Raw genomic sequence first — 20243 nt, 5'->3', positions numbered from 1 at the left:
CGGGACAGATCCGGGACAAATAGGGGACAGATAGGGGACAGATAGGGGACAAAAGGGGACAAATAGGGGACAGATACAGGACAGATATGGGACAAATAGGGGACAGATACAGGACAGATACGGGACAAAAAGGGGACAAATACGGGACAAATAGGGGACAGATACGGGACAAACAGGGGACAAATACGGGACAAATAGGGGACAGATACGGGACAGATACGGGACAAACGGGACAAATACGGGACAAACAGGGGACAAATAGGGGACAGATACGGGACAAACGGGACAAATACGGGACAAACAGGGGACAGATACGGGACAAATAGGGGACAGATAGGGGACAGATACGGGACAAACGGGACAAATACGGGACAAACAGGGGACAGATACGGGACAAACGGGACAAATACGGGACAAACAGGGGACAAATAGGGGACAGATACGGGACAAACGGGACAAATACGGGACAAACAGGGGACAGATACGGGACAAACGGGACAAATACGGGACAAACAGGGGACAGATACGGGACAAATAGGGGACAGATAGGGGACATGTTAAGGATCATTTGAAGACTGACTGATGTTGGACAGGGACAGGTTTGGTTTGTGGATGGACTGAGGATAAGTTTAGAACCAGTTGGGGGATAAATTGGAGAGAACTTGACTTTACATGAAAACTGTCCAAAACCAGGGGACAGACTCAGGACAGTTTGGGGACAGGTTAAGAAGGGGTTGAGGAACGGTCGGGGACAGACTGAGGACAGGTTAACTGCAGATTGAGGACAGATTATGGACTGATGCAGTACAGTTTGGGGACATGTTGAAGAGTGGTGGAGGACTGGTATCGGACTGGTTTGGACCATGTTTACTGAGGAAAGGTTGAGGACAGTTTATGGACAGGCTGAGGACAGGTTAGGAAAGGGTTAAATATGAGGAAAGGGTGGGCTGAGGACAGGTTGAGGACCAGTTGTGGATGGGTTGGGGACAAATTGAGGACAGGTTGTGGACTGATTCAGGACACTTTAGGGACGGGTTGGGACAGGTTGAGGACGGGTAGTTGGTTTGGAACATGTTTGGGGATGTATTCAGGACAGTTTGAGGACAGGGTGAACGGCAGGTTGGGGATGGACAGGGGACAGGTTGTGGACAGATTCAGGACAGTTGGGGACATTTTGGGGATGGGTTGGGGACTGGTAGTAGATGGGGAAGGGACAGATCCAGGTCAGTTAGACGGGTCCAAAATGGATTGAGGACATAATGGGGACAGGTGAAGGACCGGTTGAGGACCAGTTGAGGACATATTCAGGACAGTTTGGAGACATGTTGAAGAGTGGTGGAGGACTGGCAGTAGACTGGTTTGGACCATGTTTACAGATGAATTCAGGACAATTTGGGGACAGTTTGGTTTGACCAGTTTTCTGTTTGATCCATTTTGGTGAAATGGAAGAAATTACAACTAAAAAATAACACTTACACCAGTTTACACCGATGAAAAACACACTGTTTCCATAAAAAAAAAAACACAGACCTGGTCATTTTAGTGAAGCAAAACGAGGATTTTATACCTGTTTCTACATCTATTGTACATCAGTTTTTGCGTCTAGTTTTACATGTTTTTACATTTATTTTTACATCTGTTTTAGCCTGTTTTAGTGCCTATTTTACGTCTGTTTTCACATCTATTTTCCATCAGTTTTTGCATCAAGTTTCACATGTTTATACGTTTATTTTTACATCTGTTTTAGCGTCTATTTTCCGCCCGTTTTAGCATCTATTTTACATTGGTTTTAGCATCTATTTTACGTCTGTTTTACGTCTATTTTCCATCAGTTTCTGCATCTAGTTTTACATGTTTTTACATATATTTTTGTGTTTTAGCGTCTTTTACATCCATTTAAGCATCTATTTTACATCAGTTTCAGCATCTATTTTACATCTGTTTTTGTGTCTATTTCAATGTGTTTTTGCATGTTTTACTGTTTTAGCATCAATCTTACATTTATTTTTACATCTGTTTTAGCGTCTATTTTACATTTTTTAACGTATATTTTAACATGTTTTTACGTCTATTTAGCATGCTTTTGTGTCTGTTTTCTCATCTTTTTTAACGTATATTTTAACGTCTGTTTTTGCATCTACTTTAATGTCTGTTTTATTGTCTGTTTTTGTGTCTATTTAACGTGTTTTTGCGTCTATTTTTGCGTCTGTTTTTGCGTCTCTCTCTGTTTCTTTGTCCGTTTTCCCACCACTGCCTCCCGTGCGATGCGACTCCAGCTGCTTGTGTTCATTTCCATGTTCATTTCCATACATGTACAGGAGCCCAGAGGGTCAAACTTAATGAGAGATTAATTTAATAACAGGACCTTTTATCGACCTCCATGAACTCGCTGGCACCTCCTGCTGCGAGTCCGTCCGTCTGTCCATTCGCCGTCATGTGTTGATGTGTGTGTGTGTGTGTTGCGTTGTTGTGTAAATGTGTGTTGTATGTAATCCTTTTTCTAAGCAGAAAAGGGTCAAAACCACAAATTAACTTTCTTCATTAATTTAACCAGGATTAGCAGCATCTGACGCACACACAGGATTTCACTGTGAGTGTGTTTGGGGTTAATGGTGTTGATGTTGAGTTTTAATTGCTTTCTATTCACAGGAAATCCATTAGATAAAACTCACGACCTGCCCGTCTGCATGGCGACGAGAGGAAATAAAGACGAGGATTAAAAAACAGAATTAAATGAAAAAACACCAAAAATAAAACAAAACAAATCACAGCAAAAATACAGAAAAAATATACAGAAAAAACACACAAAAACAACAAAAATGCCAAAAATGAAACAAAACAAAAAAACACAGCAAAAGTACATAAAAATATAACGAAAAAAAACAACAAAATCACCAAAAATAAATTAAAACAAAATTAAAACAAAAAGCAAAAAGAAATAAAACTAAGAAAAAAATGCAAAAAGAAATTAAAACAATGATGGAAAAAGCAGCAAAAGTAATAACAAATACAACGAAAAAAGACTAAAAAGAAAATGAAAATGACAGCCAAAAAACACCAAAAATAAAACAAAACCAAACACAGAAAAAATACATGAAAAAAATACAATGAAAAAACACAAAATAAATGAAAACTAGGATGTAAAAACACCAAAAATAACAGAAAATTAAAACAACAAAGCAAAAAGAAATTTAAAAAAGAAAAAAAATGGAAAAAGAAATTAAAACTATGATGAAAAAGCAGCAAAAGTGATACTACAAGAAAAAACGGTAAAAAGAAAATGAAAACGACAGCCAAAAAACACCAAAAATGAAAAAAAAAAAAAAAAAAAAAAAAAAAAAAAAAAAAAAAAAAAAATGAAAAATACATTTTTTTTAAATTAAATAAATGAAAACTTGGATGAAAAAACTGCAAAAAAGTAAGTGAAAAAAATGACGGAAAACAATCAGAAATAAAACACTTGTGAAATTTAGGACAGAAATCAAGAAAACATACACAAGTACAAAAAAATACAAACAAAAATTACAATGAAACAAAGACTAAATAAAAACAACCAAAAAAAACATTAAGAAGCATAAAAATTAAACAGAAACTACAAACACAAGATTATATACAGACAACAGCAAAAAAGAATGAAAGTACATGAAAAAACTGTGAAAATGCGGAAATACTCCATTAAAACTAGTTCATTCCAATAAAACACTTGAGCTCAACTGTATTATTTAACTAATTCCACAGTCGAACCAGGATATGATGTGTTTTTTTCCTCATGTTGTGTTTTCCTTCAGGTTGTGTGCATTTGTTGTTTTTTTTACCTCCTTACATCATCTCCATCAGATTTACCTGAACTCCATGTGTGTGATATTAAAAAGGTGATAACCGCTCACACATCACCGTGACAACAGACATGGATCATATTCAAACCCAGTGAAACTCAAACACACAGTGAACCTCAGTGGGTTCCTGAACGCACCATGGATGTGTGACATCACAACCACAAATATTCATGTAAAAAAGTAATTTATGACGTTCATATGAAGAGAATGGTGGAGTCACGTTTCCTTTAAAATGTGTTATTATTCACAAAACTTAAAAAAAAAAAAAAATCAAATGAATAAACCCTCAGCAACAAAAACCATCTACTGACGTAAAATGTTTAATCTGTGATGATCCACTGATCCTATCAATACATGGAAATATTGGGGTTAAAAGGCAGTTTGTCATCTTTTCAGGAAAACTCTATAAAAGACACGACATAATTTTTTTTAAAAATCACAAGAAAATGAAAACTAAATAAAATGTGACAAAATGAAAACTGGATGAAATAAGGTGAAAATTTCATTAAAAAAAAAAATTAAAAATTAAAAACATTTTGTGAGTGTACATATATATGCATTTATGCATAATTTTCTTTGTTTTATTTCCTAGAAGTGAGGTCGGCTATGTGTACAAACTTGTTAATATTATTATTATTATCCATTTTTTACATACTTATTTAATTTACTTATATTACCTTCTTTTTCTTCCTTTCAGTGAACATTATTGATACACTTTTTTCTTCTCAAAAAAAAAAAAAAGAACAGCGTACTTTACATCATTGATGTCCTATATAATATCTTATGAGACTGTTCTGAATAAAAATTTGAATGAAAAAAAAACATAACAGGCAACAAGACAAAAATTTCAGAAAAAGACAAAAAATAAAATCTACAAAAAAGAGAAATAAACATCAAAAAATATTAAAGCAACAAGACAAAAACTTCAGGAAAGATGCAACAAAAACTATGTGGAAGACAAAATTAAACGACTAAAAAGATGAGACAATTAAAATGTAACATGTCTCTAGTGAAGTATTTGTACTTCAGTGCTCTGTGTACTCAGGTATTTTAAAGTACAGCTGAATTAAATCTTTTATATCTGTCAGTGTTCTGTTCAGGTTCAGTCGTTTTACTTTGGGTTTTATTTTCTAATATTTAATATTAAAGCCGACTCGTAAACGCTTTGTTCCTTCCTGTTTGCTTCGTCCACGTTCCTGTGTTTTCGTCCTAAAAAGCAGGTTTGTGGGTCAAAGTGTGCGTTTGTGCGTCCGATGGCGAGGCTCTGTAATGCGTGGATTCATAATTCATCTGTCGACATGACGACTGATATTTAATTCAACACACACACACGTGGTTTTAGCTTCACATCCATTATTGACCAGTGTGCGCTGATACGCCGCTCTGTGTGTGTGTGTGTGTGTGTGCGCGCGTTTGTGTGTGTGTGGGATCGTTATCTGTGGCCCCGCCCCTTCGCCCTCTGTCAACACGCGGTGACCTCGTTAAGCCTCGTTAGCGAACCCGGGCCGACGCTTTGTTTGCAGGTAATTAGTTTGTTTTGTCTCATTGTTTGTCTTGTTTCAGTTTAATCAACAAACATGGCCGCCCTCCGGAGACCCCGCCGTGTTTACAGCCGCCCGTCACTGTGGCGACGAGGCTCGGGCCAAACCGATTGGCTGATTGCGGCACAGACGGAGGCCGGAGTTCACCTGTGGAAGAAAACTGGAGGCAGAACTGGTTTTCACTCACCTTTATTTCCACTCCCCCTCTGCAAGGTAAGCCCCGCCTCCCATCCTGTCAGTCACAACTCTAAGTGGAAACTGCGTGACCTCTGACCCCGGGCGGCTGTGATCTGTTGCCATGGCAGCAGCTGCAGATCGATACCCATCCGGTCCAGAGGTGAGAGAGGGCTGATGGGAAAAGCGCGTCCTCCTCTTCATCGTCTGAGGGTCACGGACGGCAGGTCGCCATGGAGACCTGGTGACACAGAGCTCAGTGATTGGTGGACGGTCAGACCTCATCAGACCGTTTGATCTTTTACAGACATGAAAACTATGTCACTTAAACGCATCACAGCAGCAGGTTACTGTGATGCATTCACTGTCCTGAGGAAAACACATCATGAACTTTTACTGTTTTCTAAAAACTATTTAGCTGAAATATCTGTATTTTATTGTCATTATATTTAGTTTTTAAGTGTTTTACATCAGTGTGTGTCACCGTATTATGATCAGTTTCACTGATGAAACAAAATACGACAAATTAATCCGAAATATCACAAACCACAATCGCAACGAGGTCAAAATGTCAGAAAACATAAAAAATTTAAACATATATAAAGGTGACAAGACAAAACCTTCATCAACAACACAATGAAATTAAACACTATGTAAAAAACGCGACAAAATCAAAACGGTAAAAAAAATGCAACAAAATGCTACAAAAATTAAAATGTGCAAAAGGCAACAAAACAAAAATGTCATGAAAGGTGCAAGAAAATTACAATAAAACAAAATAAAACTAGATGAAATAAGATGAAAATGTCATAAAATAACATAAAAATTAAAACATAAGAGGAAACAAGATAAAAACAACTTCACAATAGACAAGACAATATTAAAACATGTAAAAAAAAAAAAAAACAGTAAAAACTAGAAAAGAAACAAAAAAACATCAAAGGGACAAAAACTTCACAAAAGATGCAATAAAATTAAAATTATGTACAAGACAAAATTAAAACATAAAAGATGCAAAACAATTCAAATGAACAACGCAACAAATTATGACTACAAAAAATGTGATTAAAACTACGTAAAAGCCTCAAGAAAATTACAACGGTAAAAAATGCAACAAAATGCATCAAAATTAAAATCTACAAAAAGCAACAAGACAAAAATGTCATGAAAGGCGCAAAAAAAATACAAAACATCATCTAGTTTAAAAAAAAATGAAAACTACATGAAATAAAATGAAAATGTACAAAAAAATGAAAATGTAAGAGGAAACGATAGAAATTTCATTAAAGACTAAAACAATGTTTAAAAAAAACATGATAAAAACTAGAAAAGAAAAAAACACCAAAGATGCAACAAGACAAAAACTTCATGAAAGATGCAATAAAATTAAAACATAAAAGATCCAAACCAACTCAACTGTATAATGCAACAAATTTATGTCAACAAAAAAGTAGTAATTAAAACTGCGTAAAAGCCTCGACAAAATTAAAACGGTAAAAAATGTGACAAAATGCAACAAAATTAAAATCTACAAAACGCAACAAGAAAAAAATGTCATGAGAGGTGCAATAAAATAAAATTACGTACAAGACAAAATCAAAACGTATAAGATACAAACCAATTCAAATGTACAACACAAAAAAAATCATGATTCCAAAAAAGAAGTAATTAAAACTACATAAAAGCCTCGATAAAATAAAATGGTAAAAAATCCAACAAAATGCAACAAAATTAAAATATACAAAAGGTAACAAGACAAAAATGTCATGAAAGGTGCAAAAAAATACAACTAAATAAGATAAAATAAAAAGGTAAAACTATGTAAAAGATACAATAAAAACTACATGAAAGTATGAAAATTCCGACATGAAAGATGCAACGAGGTGGAAGACGCATCAAATGAAAATTACAGTAAAAGAAACTATAACATAAAATGAAACACAAAATGATTAAGATGTAAATGAATACATTTATTATATATATAGAATAGGTTGTCAGAAGAATAAACAGTAACGTACAATTATCTAAAAGCTCTACTGAAATATTTGTACTTCATTCACAGACATTTATTCACATACTTTAAAGTAAATCCATCCATTCAAACCTTCCAGTTTGCTGCTGGTCTGTTTTTCTGCTTCATCATCTCACTTCTTGTTTTCCCGTCAGTTTTTTTTTCTTCTATTTCACGTTAAAACTGACTCGTAAACACTACACTGTGTTTACAACAAAGAAATCCACAAACCCGATGGATTGGACTTGGATCCAACTGAGGAAACTTTCCTGTCGTTAAGGTGAGGTCACCTGACTCCAACGATCCCATCGGTTGGCTAACGAGGACACGGGCGGGTTAACGAGGCGGACGTGACCACGCTGCCGGCGGAGACGGCGGCTGATTGGACGGTTCCAGAAGGTGAGACGGGTCGCGCACACACACGGCGGAGGAGCGTGTCGATGTGTTGGGATCGATACCAGGCCGATCAATAGGTCGTCTATGGATGGGCCGTAATGGAGAACATCAGTCTGAGAGGACGGCACCGCCGCCACCACCACCACCACCACCACCGCACGCCACACGCCCATCCCAGATCACATTCATTGATCAGCGTCAACACAGTTAGAGACGTTTGATTCAGTTTAAGAGAAACGGAGAAAGAAGAGAATCAGCTTCACTTTGATCTGAGGAGAGGAGCAGGTTTGTCTTCTTCCTCTTTTTCTTGTTCCTCTTTTTCTTGTACTTTTTCTTCTACTTCTTTTTCTTCTACTTTTTCTTCTTTTCCTTTTTCCTCTTTCTTCTACTTCTCTTTTTCTGCTTTTTCTTCTACTTTTTCCCTTTTTTCTTGTTCCTCTTCTACTTCTTTTTCTTCTACTTTTTCCTGTTTTGTTCCTCTTTTTCTTCTTCTTTTTCCTCTTTTTCTTTTTCTTCTACTTTTTCTGCTTCTTTTTCTTCGTTAATTTTCTTCATCGAATGAATAAAAAATACAGATAAAAACAGTGAAAAAAACTGCAATACTTGACAAAAACACATTAAAACACACTAGTAGAACACTCCAAAATAGCCCCATCACTATTACATACAATTATTTCGGGTTTCTGCAGCTATCAGCAAATCTAATTTAATGCTTTTTAATGCCCTTTTTAATGTCACTTTAAACACATTTAATGTCCAACTGCAGATACAGTTTTATATATAGTTTGATGTAGAGGTGGGTGATATATATCGCCTACGATAATATCAAGAATGTTGATTTGACGATGTGCAATGTTACATTATGGAGTGTTCATACTGTCCTGAAATGAAAACAAATGGACGGTGCATAGACGGTAAAGGAGAGGTGCATGACAGGTTTCATTGACTGAATGTGTGCCTCAGAAGCCAATCAGCGGACACAGTTCAGTCTGGTGGTGACTGGGCGGAGCCAAAACACAACATGGTCTGACATGGAGGAAGTCTGCAGGAGTCCACCGTCTGAGTGCAGGATTTCATAGCAGACGTGGGTCCACATCACTAGCCTGGAAATGGTTCAGTTTTGACCAGATCCCATGGGGGGGGGGGGGGGGGGGGTTAAACATGACAAATTTATGTGGAGGGGGTCCACTGGATACAGGTTAGAAGTTGTGAAAATTTTCTGTAAGATCTGCTGTTTAATAGAGGCAAAGAAGCCGGGAGTCGGACGTTGAAAGCATGTAAAGTTTCACTTTCGTTTCACCCCAGCATTAGTTACATTAGGTATGGACCGCACGCCCAAGTATATAACTACTGCCCCCCCCCACACACACACACACGTTTTGCATTAGATGTATGAAGCACTTAAAAAACAAGCAAGAGCTGTTGTTCTGAAACACTGTGTCTATCCATAGATGTCCTGGTAAGCAAGTAGAGTTTTACAGCATTTCTTGCAAAAAAAAAAAAAAAAGAAAGAAATTCACATTTTAAAGGATATCATCAGATTATTGCTATCCAGAAATTTTAAAAAGTTATCAAGATTTTTTTTTGTCGATATCGCCCACCCCCAGTTTTATGACAGTTTACCGTCCACGGGCTTTAACCAGGTTCTGAACAGTTCCTCCTCCTATCACTTCTGCTCAAACGTACATTTTCCCATTTTTCCCACATTTGCTAATATTCCCTCTGCTCTTTCACCACAGTATGAACACGCTCACAGCACCTTTCATTCCAAGGATCCGCTGTTGGGACTTTATGTGTCTACCATAAACAATAGACAATTAAAGGAATTCCACCTGTCAATCATCCCACTATACTTCTGATCAAAATTATTAAATGTTTATATCATCAAAATTAATCATGAATAACCATGCTTTTTTCATCAAGTGTATTTAATTTGAATTTAATACTTTTTAATGCCATTTAAGGCCTTCATTTTCACAAAATCTATTTAATGACTAAATGCTTTTGAATGAAACCCTGTATTTACCAGAATTCACTGTTAAAACCTTGCTAAAATGCTGCTACAAGTCATAAAAATCTTCCATCTCTCTCTCACCGACTGCACTCTGCTGCTCTCAGCTCCGCCCACTTCCACCTCTCCCCCTCAGCCAATGCAGGCCTCTACCCCAATGTGTTCTAGACCAATAGAAGAACCCAATCTGAGATAAAAGATGACGGTCAATAGAACAATCATCATAAAAGGTTTAAAGCTGAAACATGAACCCAGTCAACTCCAGACCAAGGTTCGAATAGTTTTGGATTTTTCATTCTAGCTTAGTTTTATTTAATTTGGACTTTTTTTTCTCTAATTCAGTTCGTTTTAATTCATTTTTAGAGCAGGTTTGATAGTTTTTATTAGTTTTCCTTTTCTTCTAAATGCATAGTTTTAGTTTAATTTTAGTTTAGTTGTAGTTCAGTTGGAGTTCAGTTGTAGTTTAGTTGTAGTTCAGTTGTAGTTCAGTTGTAGTTTAGTTGTAGTTCAGTTGTAGTTCAGTTGTAGTTTAGTTGTAGTTCACTTGTAGTTTAGTTGTAGTTTAGTTTTACTTTAGTTAAAGTTTAGTTGTAGTTCAGTTGTAGTTCAGTTGTAGTTCAGTTGTAGTTCAGTGGTCTCTTTTCTCTTCTTCTCTGTGCTCCTATTCAAATCAATCCCAGACAGGACTCTGCTGCTTTAGTCTCCATGTTTCCAGGTAGAGTGGGGACCAGAAGACGACTGGAAACCACAAGTGAACACAAGTGACGGAGCATAAAGTGTCGTATGGAGACAGCACAGAAAATTACTCGAGCGAAATAAATCGATTTCGTATCAATCTGACATTGACAAAGACGAAAACGAAGGGAATTTTATCCAGAATTTTTATCAGTTTTAGTTAGTTTTATAAACACACAATACAGTTTCAGTTAGTTATGCTTTTTTTCTTTTAATTATAGTTTTTATTTATTTCAGTTAAGGAAAATGTTTTGACAATTCTAGTTTTTGTCATTTCGTTAGTTTTCGTTACCGATAATAACTTTGCTTCAGATTTTGTTCATCTGAAGATATTTACAATTAACTTCTACTTTTAGTTGAATGATACTGTTTCCTCTGATGTAAGTGGGTTAACCGCGGTCAGGCAGCGGCGGCCTGAGTCTGACATGGCGTGAGGATGAGGAGTTTGCCGATGAAGGTTTCCTATTCACGACCTTCGTTTTAGGTTTTATTGTAACACTTTGGTTGAGAGACATCGAGTTAAAGCACAGAGAGAGAGAGAGAGAGAGAGAGCAAGAGAGAGAGAGGACAACAAAGGAGACAGAACAGGAAAAAGACAAAACCATGGAGATGGAGGAGGGGAGCTGCTGCTGCCACGGCAACCGAGTCCTGAGGGACACACGCCGACACACACACACACACACACACACACACACACACACACACACACACACACAAACTGTAAGTGTTTTAAAGAACTGGTTCAACATCAGGATCTCCTTAAATGTAGAGTCCTCCATTAAGCCAAAGGTCAAAGGTCACTCCCCGGGGTCGGCGTAACCACGGCAGCGGAAGATCAAACAAGCACACACGTTACCCACAATGCACCTGACCCTGACGCCGACCCGCTCAGAAGAACATGAAACAGGAGCGAGGTCGTCTGAAGTAAAGTGACCTGTGAGTTAAAGGGGGCGGGGCCTCGGATGGTCACGTGACTTCATCTCAGAGGAAACGGCGGTCGGGTCAGAGGATGAACAGTCTGCACGGTTTAATGCAGTAGAAGAAGAGTTAGACGTGGAAAAACAGACGGCGCGCATCGTCTCTGTCTTTTTGTTTCATTTTTTTATGTTGTTTTTATCTCGTGACTTTTTCATCATTTTGCATCTTTTACATATTTTTTCTCGTTTCTTTCTTTTTTTTTTTTTTTTAATCATTTTCATCTTGTCACATTGTTTTCAGGTCATTTTCATCTTGTTTCTTCTACATCATTGTCACCTTGTTGCAATGTTTTCATTTTTATCTTTCTTCGTCTTATTTGGGATTTAAACACAACAAAAGGTGAAAATATAAAAAGATTAAAAGTCACAATAAAATGACAACAATGTAGAAGAAGAAACAAGATGAAAATGATCTGAAAACGTGATGAAATGAAAATGATACAAAAAAACAAGAAACAACAAACATGAGGTAGACAAAAAAAAAAAAAAGAGGACGTGAAAATTACAAAAAAAACCACACAAACAGGCAAAACATTACGGAAAAAATGAAACAGGATGAAAATCATGAAACATAAAACACTAATTGTGTAAAAGATTCAATGGTGAAAAAGCAAAAATGACATAGAAGAAACAAAGTGAAAATGTCATGAAAATAATGAAACATGAGGAAAATGATGAGGCAAAAATGTAAAATAAATCAATTTAAAAAACAAATACAATGTAGAGGAAACAAGGTAAAAATGACCTGAAAAGGATGTGACGATGAAAAGGATTTAAATAAAATAAGATAAAATGAAGTAAAAGATGGAACAAAAAAGACACAAAAAGACACCTGACAATGACAAAAGAAAAAAGACAAACACAGAAAAAAAGGAGGAAAAAAAAAGACCAAAACCAGGACAAAAAATACTGACGCAAAAAGACACAAAAATGAGAAAATCAAGAAAGAAAAAGATCTGGACAAATATAATGTAACAAAACACACAAAAGTAACAAAAAAGTAACAGAAAAAGACACCTGACAATGACAAAAAAAGACAAAAAGACAAAAAGATACCTGAAAATGACAGAAAAAGACAACAAGACAGACACCTGAAAATGACAAAAAAAAGACAAAAGGACACCTGGAAATGACAAAAAAGACAAAGACACTAAAAGAACCAAAAGAAAGACAAAAAATGCAAAAAGGCACGAAAATGACAAAATCAAGAAGGAAAGAAAAAGTGGACAAAAATAATGTAACAACACACACAAGTAACAAAAAAGAAACAGAAAAAGACACGTGACAATGACAAAAACGACACAAAAAGTCACCTGAAAATGACAAAAACAAGACAAAAGGACACCTGAAAATGACAAAAAAGAAAGACAAAAAAAACAAACACACTAAAAGAACCAAAAGAAAGACAAAAAAAATGCACAAAGGCACGAAAATGACAAAATCAAGAAAGAAAGAAAAAATGGACAAAAATAATGTAACAAAACACACAAAAGTAACAAAAACATAAGTCAAAAAGGCACCTGAAAATGACAAAAAAAGACAAAAAGACAACAAAAGACACCACAACTTAGGTTCACTATTTTGTCCCGTTTCGTTTCTTTCTTGACTTCATTGTTTGTTTTTTGTCGTTTTTGTCTTTTTCACGTGTCTCTATGTGATTCTTTCATTTCATTTTTTTCTCATCTGTTGTTTTTTTACCACTTTCAGGTCTTTCATATTATTTTCTTCTTGCGACGGCTTGTTTCTCATTATGCTTTTTATTTCAGTTAAACTTTAGCTACATGTATAACTCATTTAATTTTTTTTACATCTTTTTCACGTCATTTTCACTTTGTTATGCTTTTCATGTGTAATATTCACCGATGGATCTTCTTTTATGTGTTTTATTAATGATGTGATGACGCTGGATGATGCCAATAAAAAGAATTAATACTTTAGGGAAAAGAAAGTTCAGATATTTGTGATAAAATGTAAAAAAAAAAAAAAAAAAACCTTGATAAACTAAAGTAGATCCAGTGAAAACAGTGGTACAGTGTTGAAGTACTGGTTCCCTCCTGTGTTTTAATCAAATGTACAGATTAATGAACAGACGTTATTAAAGAGAAACAGGAGATCGAATAGATGGGCGCTGAATAAAAACAACCCGACTGAGTGAAAAAGTGGAGAATCAGACAGAAATAAATAAAGGTGTGTGTCATAATGAGGTTTGAGGTTATCAGCACTTTATCTTAATCAAATCCTGTTTGTGCTTTTGTGTCCGCTGAGAGAACAGAGCGTTTAATAAAAGTTCATTAACAGCGTTCGGCGTCGGCCACAAAAACACACTTTAATAATAATCACAGAATGAAAGAAAAGAAATGGGCAGATACGGAATCGGACGATAACAGTCACATGATTTACTCTGTTAAACAAAAACTCCACCGAAGAAAACAAGTCGTGTTATGGATCTGTACGAGTCACATGACCGGGGTTAGCGTCGCTTTACTCGTACCCCTTTAACCCCTGACGCGTCTGTGGTGACACGTTCTGAATCTGAGTTACTTTAAATATTCATATAAATTCAACCGTTTGCTCAATTGGAAAAATTTCAAAACATGCTGATAGAATAGACCTTGTTCTTTCCATAGACATCTGAGCATGCTCAGTTCACCCCCCCCCCCCACTGCCTGTGGAATGGGAGGTAAAACACAGAGCAGAAGTGAGACCGACTCACTATAAATATACAGTATGTACAGATCTGCTTATGTCAAATATGTGAGTATAGTTTTAATTTAGTACAATTTTAATTTTCTATACCTAATATTTGGAACCAATATTCACTTTTAAAGTCTGTGAAAAGGTTCGTTAAGCCTCTGTGTGTTATTTACGCAATAAATTATATACATTTTCAAATCAGATTTTATATATTTTTGTGTATTTTTTGTGTTTTCAGTCCTTTTATGTTTTTATAGTAGGTTAAAGTGAAAATAATAGACAGATGATATAGATGAAGTTGTGCTGAAAAAACAGATCCCAAACATGGGTAAAGTAAACATTTGTTTCTATAGTATATAAAGGCAAAATCAAAAGGACTGAAAAACGGACAAAAAAGGCTCAGACCACTAAGGGTTAAAACGGCTTGTTGTTGGAGTTGTGTTTTGTTTTCTAACAACTGGTTTTATTGAGATTTTATTTATTTATTTTGATCACAGAACGTGCATATTGGTATAAGCATCATGTAGCGGTTTCCATGGCAACACAGATGGACAGGCTTCAGAGGCTCCGACCTGTGATGTAAAATGTTTTCTCGTCTTGTAAATCTTTAGGAAAGTGTTAAATTAACTGCATTTACAAGTCGAGGTACATCTGTTCACAGCCACATGATGGTGTACGTTACCCAGATGTTAAACTAAACCAGGAGTTGAACTAAATCTATTAATATTAATAATTACTGAAACTGATTAAATACTGGTCACTAACACATGGTTCATGTGTTCCTGAACTAGAGTGAATAAGATTAATACAATACCAGCTGTTCGTCTGAATTAGTATGAGTAAAACTGGAGAAGCACTGAGCTAAAATGTGATGACAGTTAAAATGAAGGAAAAAGTTAAGAATGAAACAATGAAAATGTAACAAAAACGTGGTAAACCTCTGATTCAAATGTGGTCAAAATATGGATAGAAAAGTCGCTAAAATTGATCAAACTGGTCAATAAAATCCCCAAAAATCCTGTCAAAATGTACTACAAAGTATTAAAATGTGACTAAAATGTGACTAAAATGTGATTAAAATGTGATTAAGCTGTGGTTAAAATAAGTTATATGACAAAATATAATTTAAATGTGACAAATTGATTGAACTGGTGGTTAAAATGTACCAAAAAAACCTGCTAAAATGTCATTTAAAATGTTCCAATTTTAATCAAATATGATTACTAACTGAATAAGCTGTGGTTAAATTATGCTATACGTCGAAATATGATTAAATTGTGACTAAAAAATGGTTAAAACTGAATTGTGCTATAATGTAACTAATAAGGGTGTAAGAAAATATCTGTTCTGCAATATATCGCAATATTTCATTTCATGATACTGTATCGATATTGTTAGCTATATATTCAAATATAGATATTGTGGAGGTTCACTTTAGTTTTTTTGTTTTTCTCCTTTGTTTATATTACTTATTATTTCACACTCTTTTATTCAATAATGTTGGTTCCTTTGTTTGGATTGAACTCAAATCCTGTTCTGATGTTAGTTGTGAACTAATAGAATCTGAACATTTGAACAGGATCTGAAACTGGAATGTCTGTAAAACAGAATTTCAGTTTGAACACAGTTTGAACATTTGGTGATAGAACATTAGATCCTGTTGGGATCAAATACAAATGTGTTTAGGATTTGTGCAGATTTCTGCTGGAATTCAATTCTTCCAGGAAATAATCATTTAAAAAAAGAAACAAAACCAATAAAAAAATGCCTTTTTAACAGTATCATGATATATCATGATATATTGTATTGTGATCCTAGTATTGTGATTTGTATCGTATCACCTAATTCTTGCCAATACACAGTCCTAGTGACTAACGTTTGTATAAAGTCCGACAAAGCTCTGGTTAAAACGTGTTAAATCTTGTTAAAAATGTGTTAAAAATGGACTAAACTGCGGTTAAATGTTTAAGAACAGTCTTGAGACATTTCAGAGCGACCTGCTGATTTTATTCACGGTGAGAAATCATCTTATTACAGCCAAACAGTTAAAACAGGAGTTACAATAATAAAAACCCAAACAGTGGAGCTGATTGGTCACATCAGCTTTGATTGACAGCGCTAGAAATGTGTGAAGACGTTAAATGTTCGACTTTGTCTTTTTTTAAATTTTTTTGATACAAAACGATGTTTCCGTGTGTTATCACCACGTACACATACATGTCTAAAACCCCATGAAGACGACATGACTCAACATCCATTTATACAAAACAATCTGCCATATAAATACACTATTTATAATTTGTATGTTACAAAAGGACGTCCCCTCGGTGAAGCTCGTGATGGCGGCGACGCGTGATCAACCACAGTGACGTGTAAATATTCAGCGAGCTACGACTTTGGCCAAAACCACAGAAAACACGGAAAAACAAACACAAGGGGGTGGGGCTTCGGGAGGTGGGTGGGTGATTTGGGGCGGGGCTCGTGTGCATGAGGTGGGTGGGGATTAAAAAGACAACAAGAAGACGAACAGTCACATTAGCCTATCAGGATGCAGGATTGTTTTTTTTTTGGTTTTTTTTGTTACAGTGCGAGCATAAAAAAATAAGACACAGACAGGCAGGGGTGGGGCTAACGGAAGAGAGGGGCGGGGCTGACATAAGAAAAGGGGCGGGGCTGGAGAAGAAAGAGAAAGCTCATTTTATTCTTTTTTTTTTTCTTTCGTGTGCTTTCACAGAGGAGTCAAAGTCCCAGAATTCTTTGTGCTATTAACCAGGTGGGCGTGGCCAATGAAAAGGTTACTCAAAAGGCAAAGGAAAAGTTACACTCCGTTTACATCACGAATCGCAATCTGATTGGTCGACAGCGGCAAATACAGACCAGATGTTTTTGAAGGTGTAAGGTATTGATAATGCCAGTGTTTTTGAACCAAATATGCATTTCTTTTCCATCTTTTTATTGGTTTACCTTCTTTTCTCACAAGACAATGTTTAGAGACTTTCTGAAGCTTTGACAGATGATTGACAGTTTTAAAGTCAGATGGTTTTCATTTGTTTGAAGCCTGACTCAGTCAGTTCTGTCCAACCTCTACGTGTTTACCTGCTGCATGTGTAAAATACGGCTGTTAAAAACTGTCTGAACGCATCTACGAGTGTTTTACATTTGGTTTTTTGTCTTGTTTAAACTGAATGAGGTCATTCCAGCTCCGACACCTGACTCTGCTGACGACCAATCAGAGTGAACCGTCCTGTTCCTGTCGTCGAACATCCACAGTCTGAGGATCTGTTTTGATGCCACATGACCGCTGTGACATCACAGTCTGTACATCCACAGGCCACGCCCCCAAACAAAGAATAAACATCAGAATAACACGGAGCTGCAAACAGCTGTACAAAAAGTCCTCTGCGTTTTCTTCTTACAGACGGAAAAGCTTCGTCCAATCAGAGCGACGGCAGCAGCAACGCTCTGTCCTGACTGGTCAGCTGGTGCCAGAGGCCCCGCCTCCCGAGGCCCGGGCCCCTCCTCCTTTGAGGTGATTGGTGCTCGTGGCCGAGGGGGAGGGGCAAGACAAGGAAGAGGAGGAGGAGGAGTAGTAGGCGTAGGAGGAAGGGTTTTACATCGGAGGAACAACGAGGCCGGACATGGCTGCAGAGAAACAGACGGCACAGGTTCAGATTGATCTGTCAACGCAAAAGCAACGACAAACACCAGACGAAAATGACGAAACTGAAGATGAAACACGATGAGACAAGATGGTCATGGACTGAAAGGTGACGCTCCTCAGATGAACAGGTTCAAACGGAGTCATGAATCCCTCCTGGTTCCTGTTGTCGGTCAGTTTGTCTGATCTCTTAGACGTCAGTTGTGCGACGCTGTGGCCCGTTCCGTTCACGTTTCTCCGTGTTGTCGCGTCGTCCTGATACATGAAGTCATGTTGCAGTATCCAGAGAGAGGAGGTTGTCATGACAGCGGGAACAAGGACGAAGACGATGGGATGGAGGACAGCGAAATGAGCATGTGTTGTTTCTGACAACGACAGGCAACAACACACAACACCGACACAAACAGACGGTCACGTGTACGTTCAGATGACGGATGAACTGAAGAATGAGTTCAGATCAAGGATGAAACAATGTGATGAAGAAGAATGGGATGAAAGACTTGAAAATAAGAATGATTTACATATTTAGAATGAAGATTTATTTGTTAAGGGGATAAATGACAACAAGAAACTGAAAGTAACACAGATGTCGGTATCGGCCAAGAGTTTTCCAATCAGTGCATCCTTGGTTAAGATGAAACAAGAAGACAAACGATGCAGAAATGTGAAATGGAAGATGAAAGATACACAAATGCAAAGAAGAACCTCAGAAGACGTTGAAAACCAGAAAAAAAGATTTTAAAAAAAGATGAAAAACCTCCCTCTTTGCCTCAAAAAATGACATTTTAACATCTATACAAAGACAAATATCAGTTTAACAGTCGGGGTTGGCTTGTCTAGGGTTGCTATGGTGATTCCCGCCTCTAAACAAATGGTTGCTATGGTGATTCCCGCCACATTTGTCAGTGAATCACAGGTGTCGACAAGTGAGGATATGGTTTTTCATGTTTCTACATTGAGACTATGATGACGAAAATGTGAAAAAGTTACCAGTCAAATAGCAACGAGAAAAAAAATGTATCAAACATTGTGTAACCATGATGATTTGAACTAATATTATGTATAAAGTACCAGCTGCTGTTCAGATTATTTTATTATTGTTACTGTTTGATTTTCTTGAATTGAATCCATTTAATTCAACTGAAAGAATCTGAACTGAAACAACAACAGTGGATTAAATTAAACACATGTTGTGATGGTCATTCCTCATTAACTTCCTGTTAATGACAACACATGTAGTTTAATTTACCAGCTCATTACATACACACACACACACACATTACACAACAGTGTGTTTAATGTTGTCAAACCTGGAGTCTGTAAAAGAACATGAGGGTCTAAACACTGAGATGTTCCCACATTATGAGACGCTGAGATCATCTGTTCAACATCAGATAAAAATGAACTAAATGTAGATCAGGTGGAAAAAATTCACTGACACTGATTATTATTCAACTTTATTCAGTTTGTTCGACTGCAGGCTGATTATCTACACATTCTAGTATAATACACATTGAAATGTGTGTGTTTAATGACAAAATATAGATAATTGGTGGATATTTTCCACTCTTAAAGCTGTATATTTCAGTCAGGGTTTAAAAAATATTAAATTCTAAACTTTAACCTTTTAGAAATGTAAAAAATATATATATAAAATATGCACTTAAACTTGACAAATGAAAACTGTGTTAAATAGGAAATTTTATGCAAATGTCACTAAATGTGGTTAAAATCATGTTACGTGTTAAAAATATGAATGAAATGAGACAAATTTTGAACTTTATAAGATTAAATTGGTCGTTAAAATGTACAAAACTAAGAAAAATATTAAAATGTAACTAAAATGTGGTTAAAACGTTACATTGAGCTAAAATGTGACTAAAAATTCAACTAAAAGGTGTGATGAAGTTGTGATTAACCCTTTCATGCACGAATTATGAGAACCTTAGTCAAGATTTTTTTCGTCAGTGTTTAGCCATGAAAAACACAATGCGATCGAGTTTTTTTTTTCTATGGAGTTACAAAAATATCCATGCATTTAATTTTTGAAGTAAAGAAACGTGTTTAAAACCCAATATCAGAGAGTGATATGAAAACAATGAAATAAAAACATTTTTAATGCTGCTAATCTGATGTCTTCTCATATTTTAACATATGCTAATGCTAGTAATTACTCACTTCATGGAGATAATATGCAAAAAAAAAAAACC

General features: G+C 36.2%; 1 protein-coding gene across 2 annotated transcripts in view; it reads right to left on the bottom strand.

Moving 5' to 3' along the window:
- Positions 1 to 16360: 16360 nt before the first annotated feature.
- The window catches only part of LOC115410671 (transcription factor COE3-like), a 91524-nt gene continuing 87641 nt past the window's right edge, over positions 16361 to 20243 (bottom strand). For both annotated transcript variants that reach the window (XM_030122415.1, XM_030122417.1), the window contains exon 16: positions 16361 to 18017. In XM_030122415.1, the coding sequence (XP_029978275.1) occupies positions 17986 to 18017 (32 nt within the window). In that variant the 3' untranslated portion in view covers positions 16361 to 17985. The remainder of the gene's footprint in view (positions 18018 to 20243) is intronic.

This window comes from Sphaeramia orbicularis, chromosome 19 (genome assembly GCF_902148855.1).
Source record: "Sphaeramia orbicularis chromosome 19, fSphaOr1.1, whole genome shotgun sequence".
Classification (NCBI taxonomy): domain Eukaryota; kingdom Metazoa; phylum Chordata; class Actinopteri; order Kurtiformes; family Apogonidae; genus Sphaeramia; species Sphaeramia orbicularis.
Note: the sequence above shows the minus strand (reverse complement) of the source record. Positions and strands in the feature narration are given on the sequence as shown.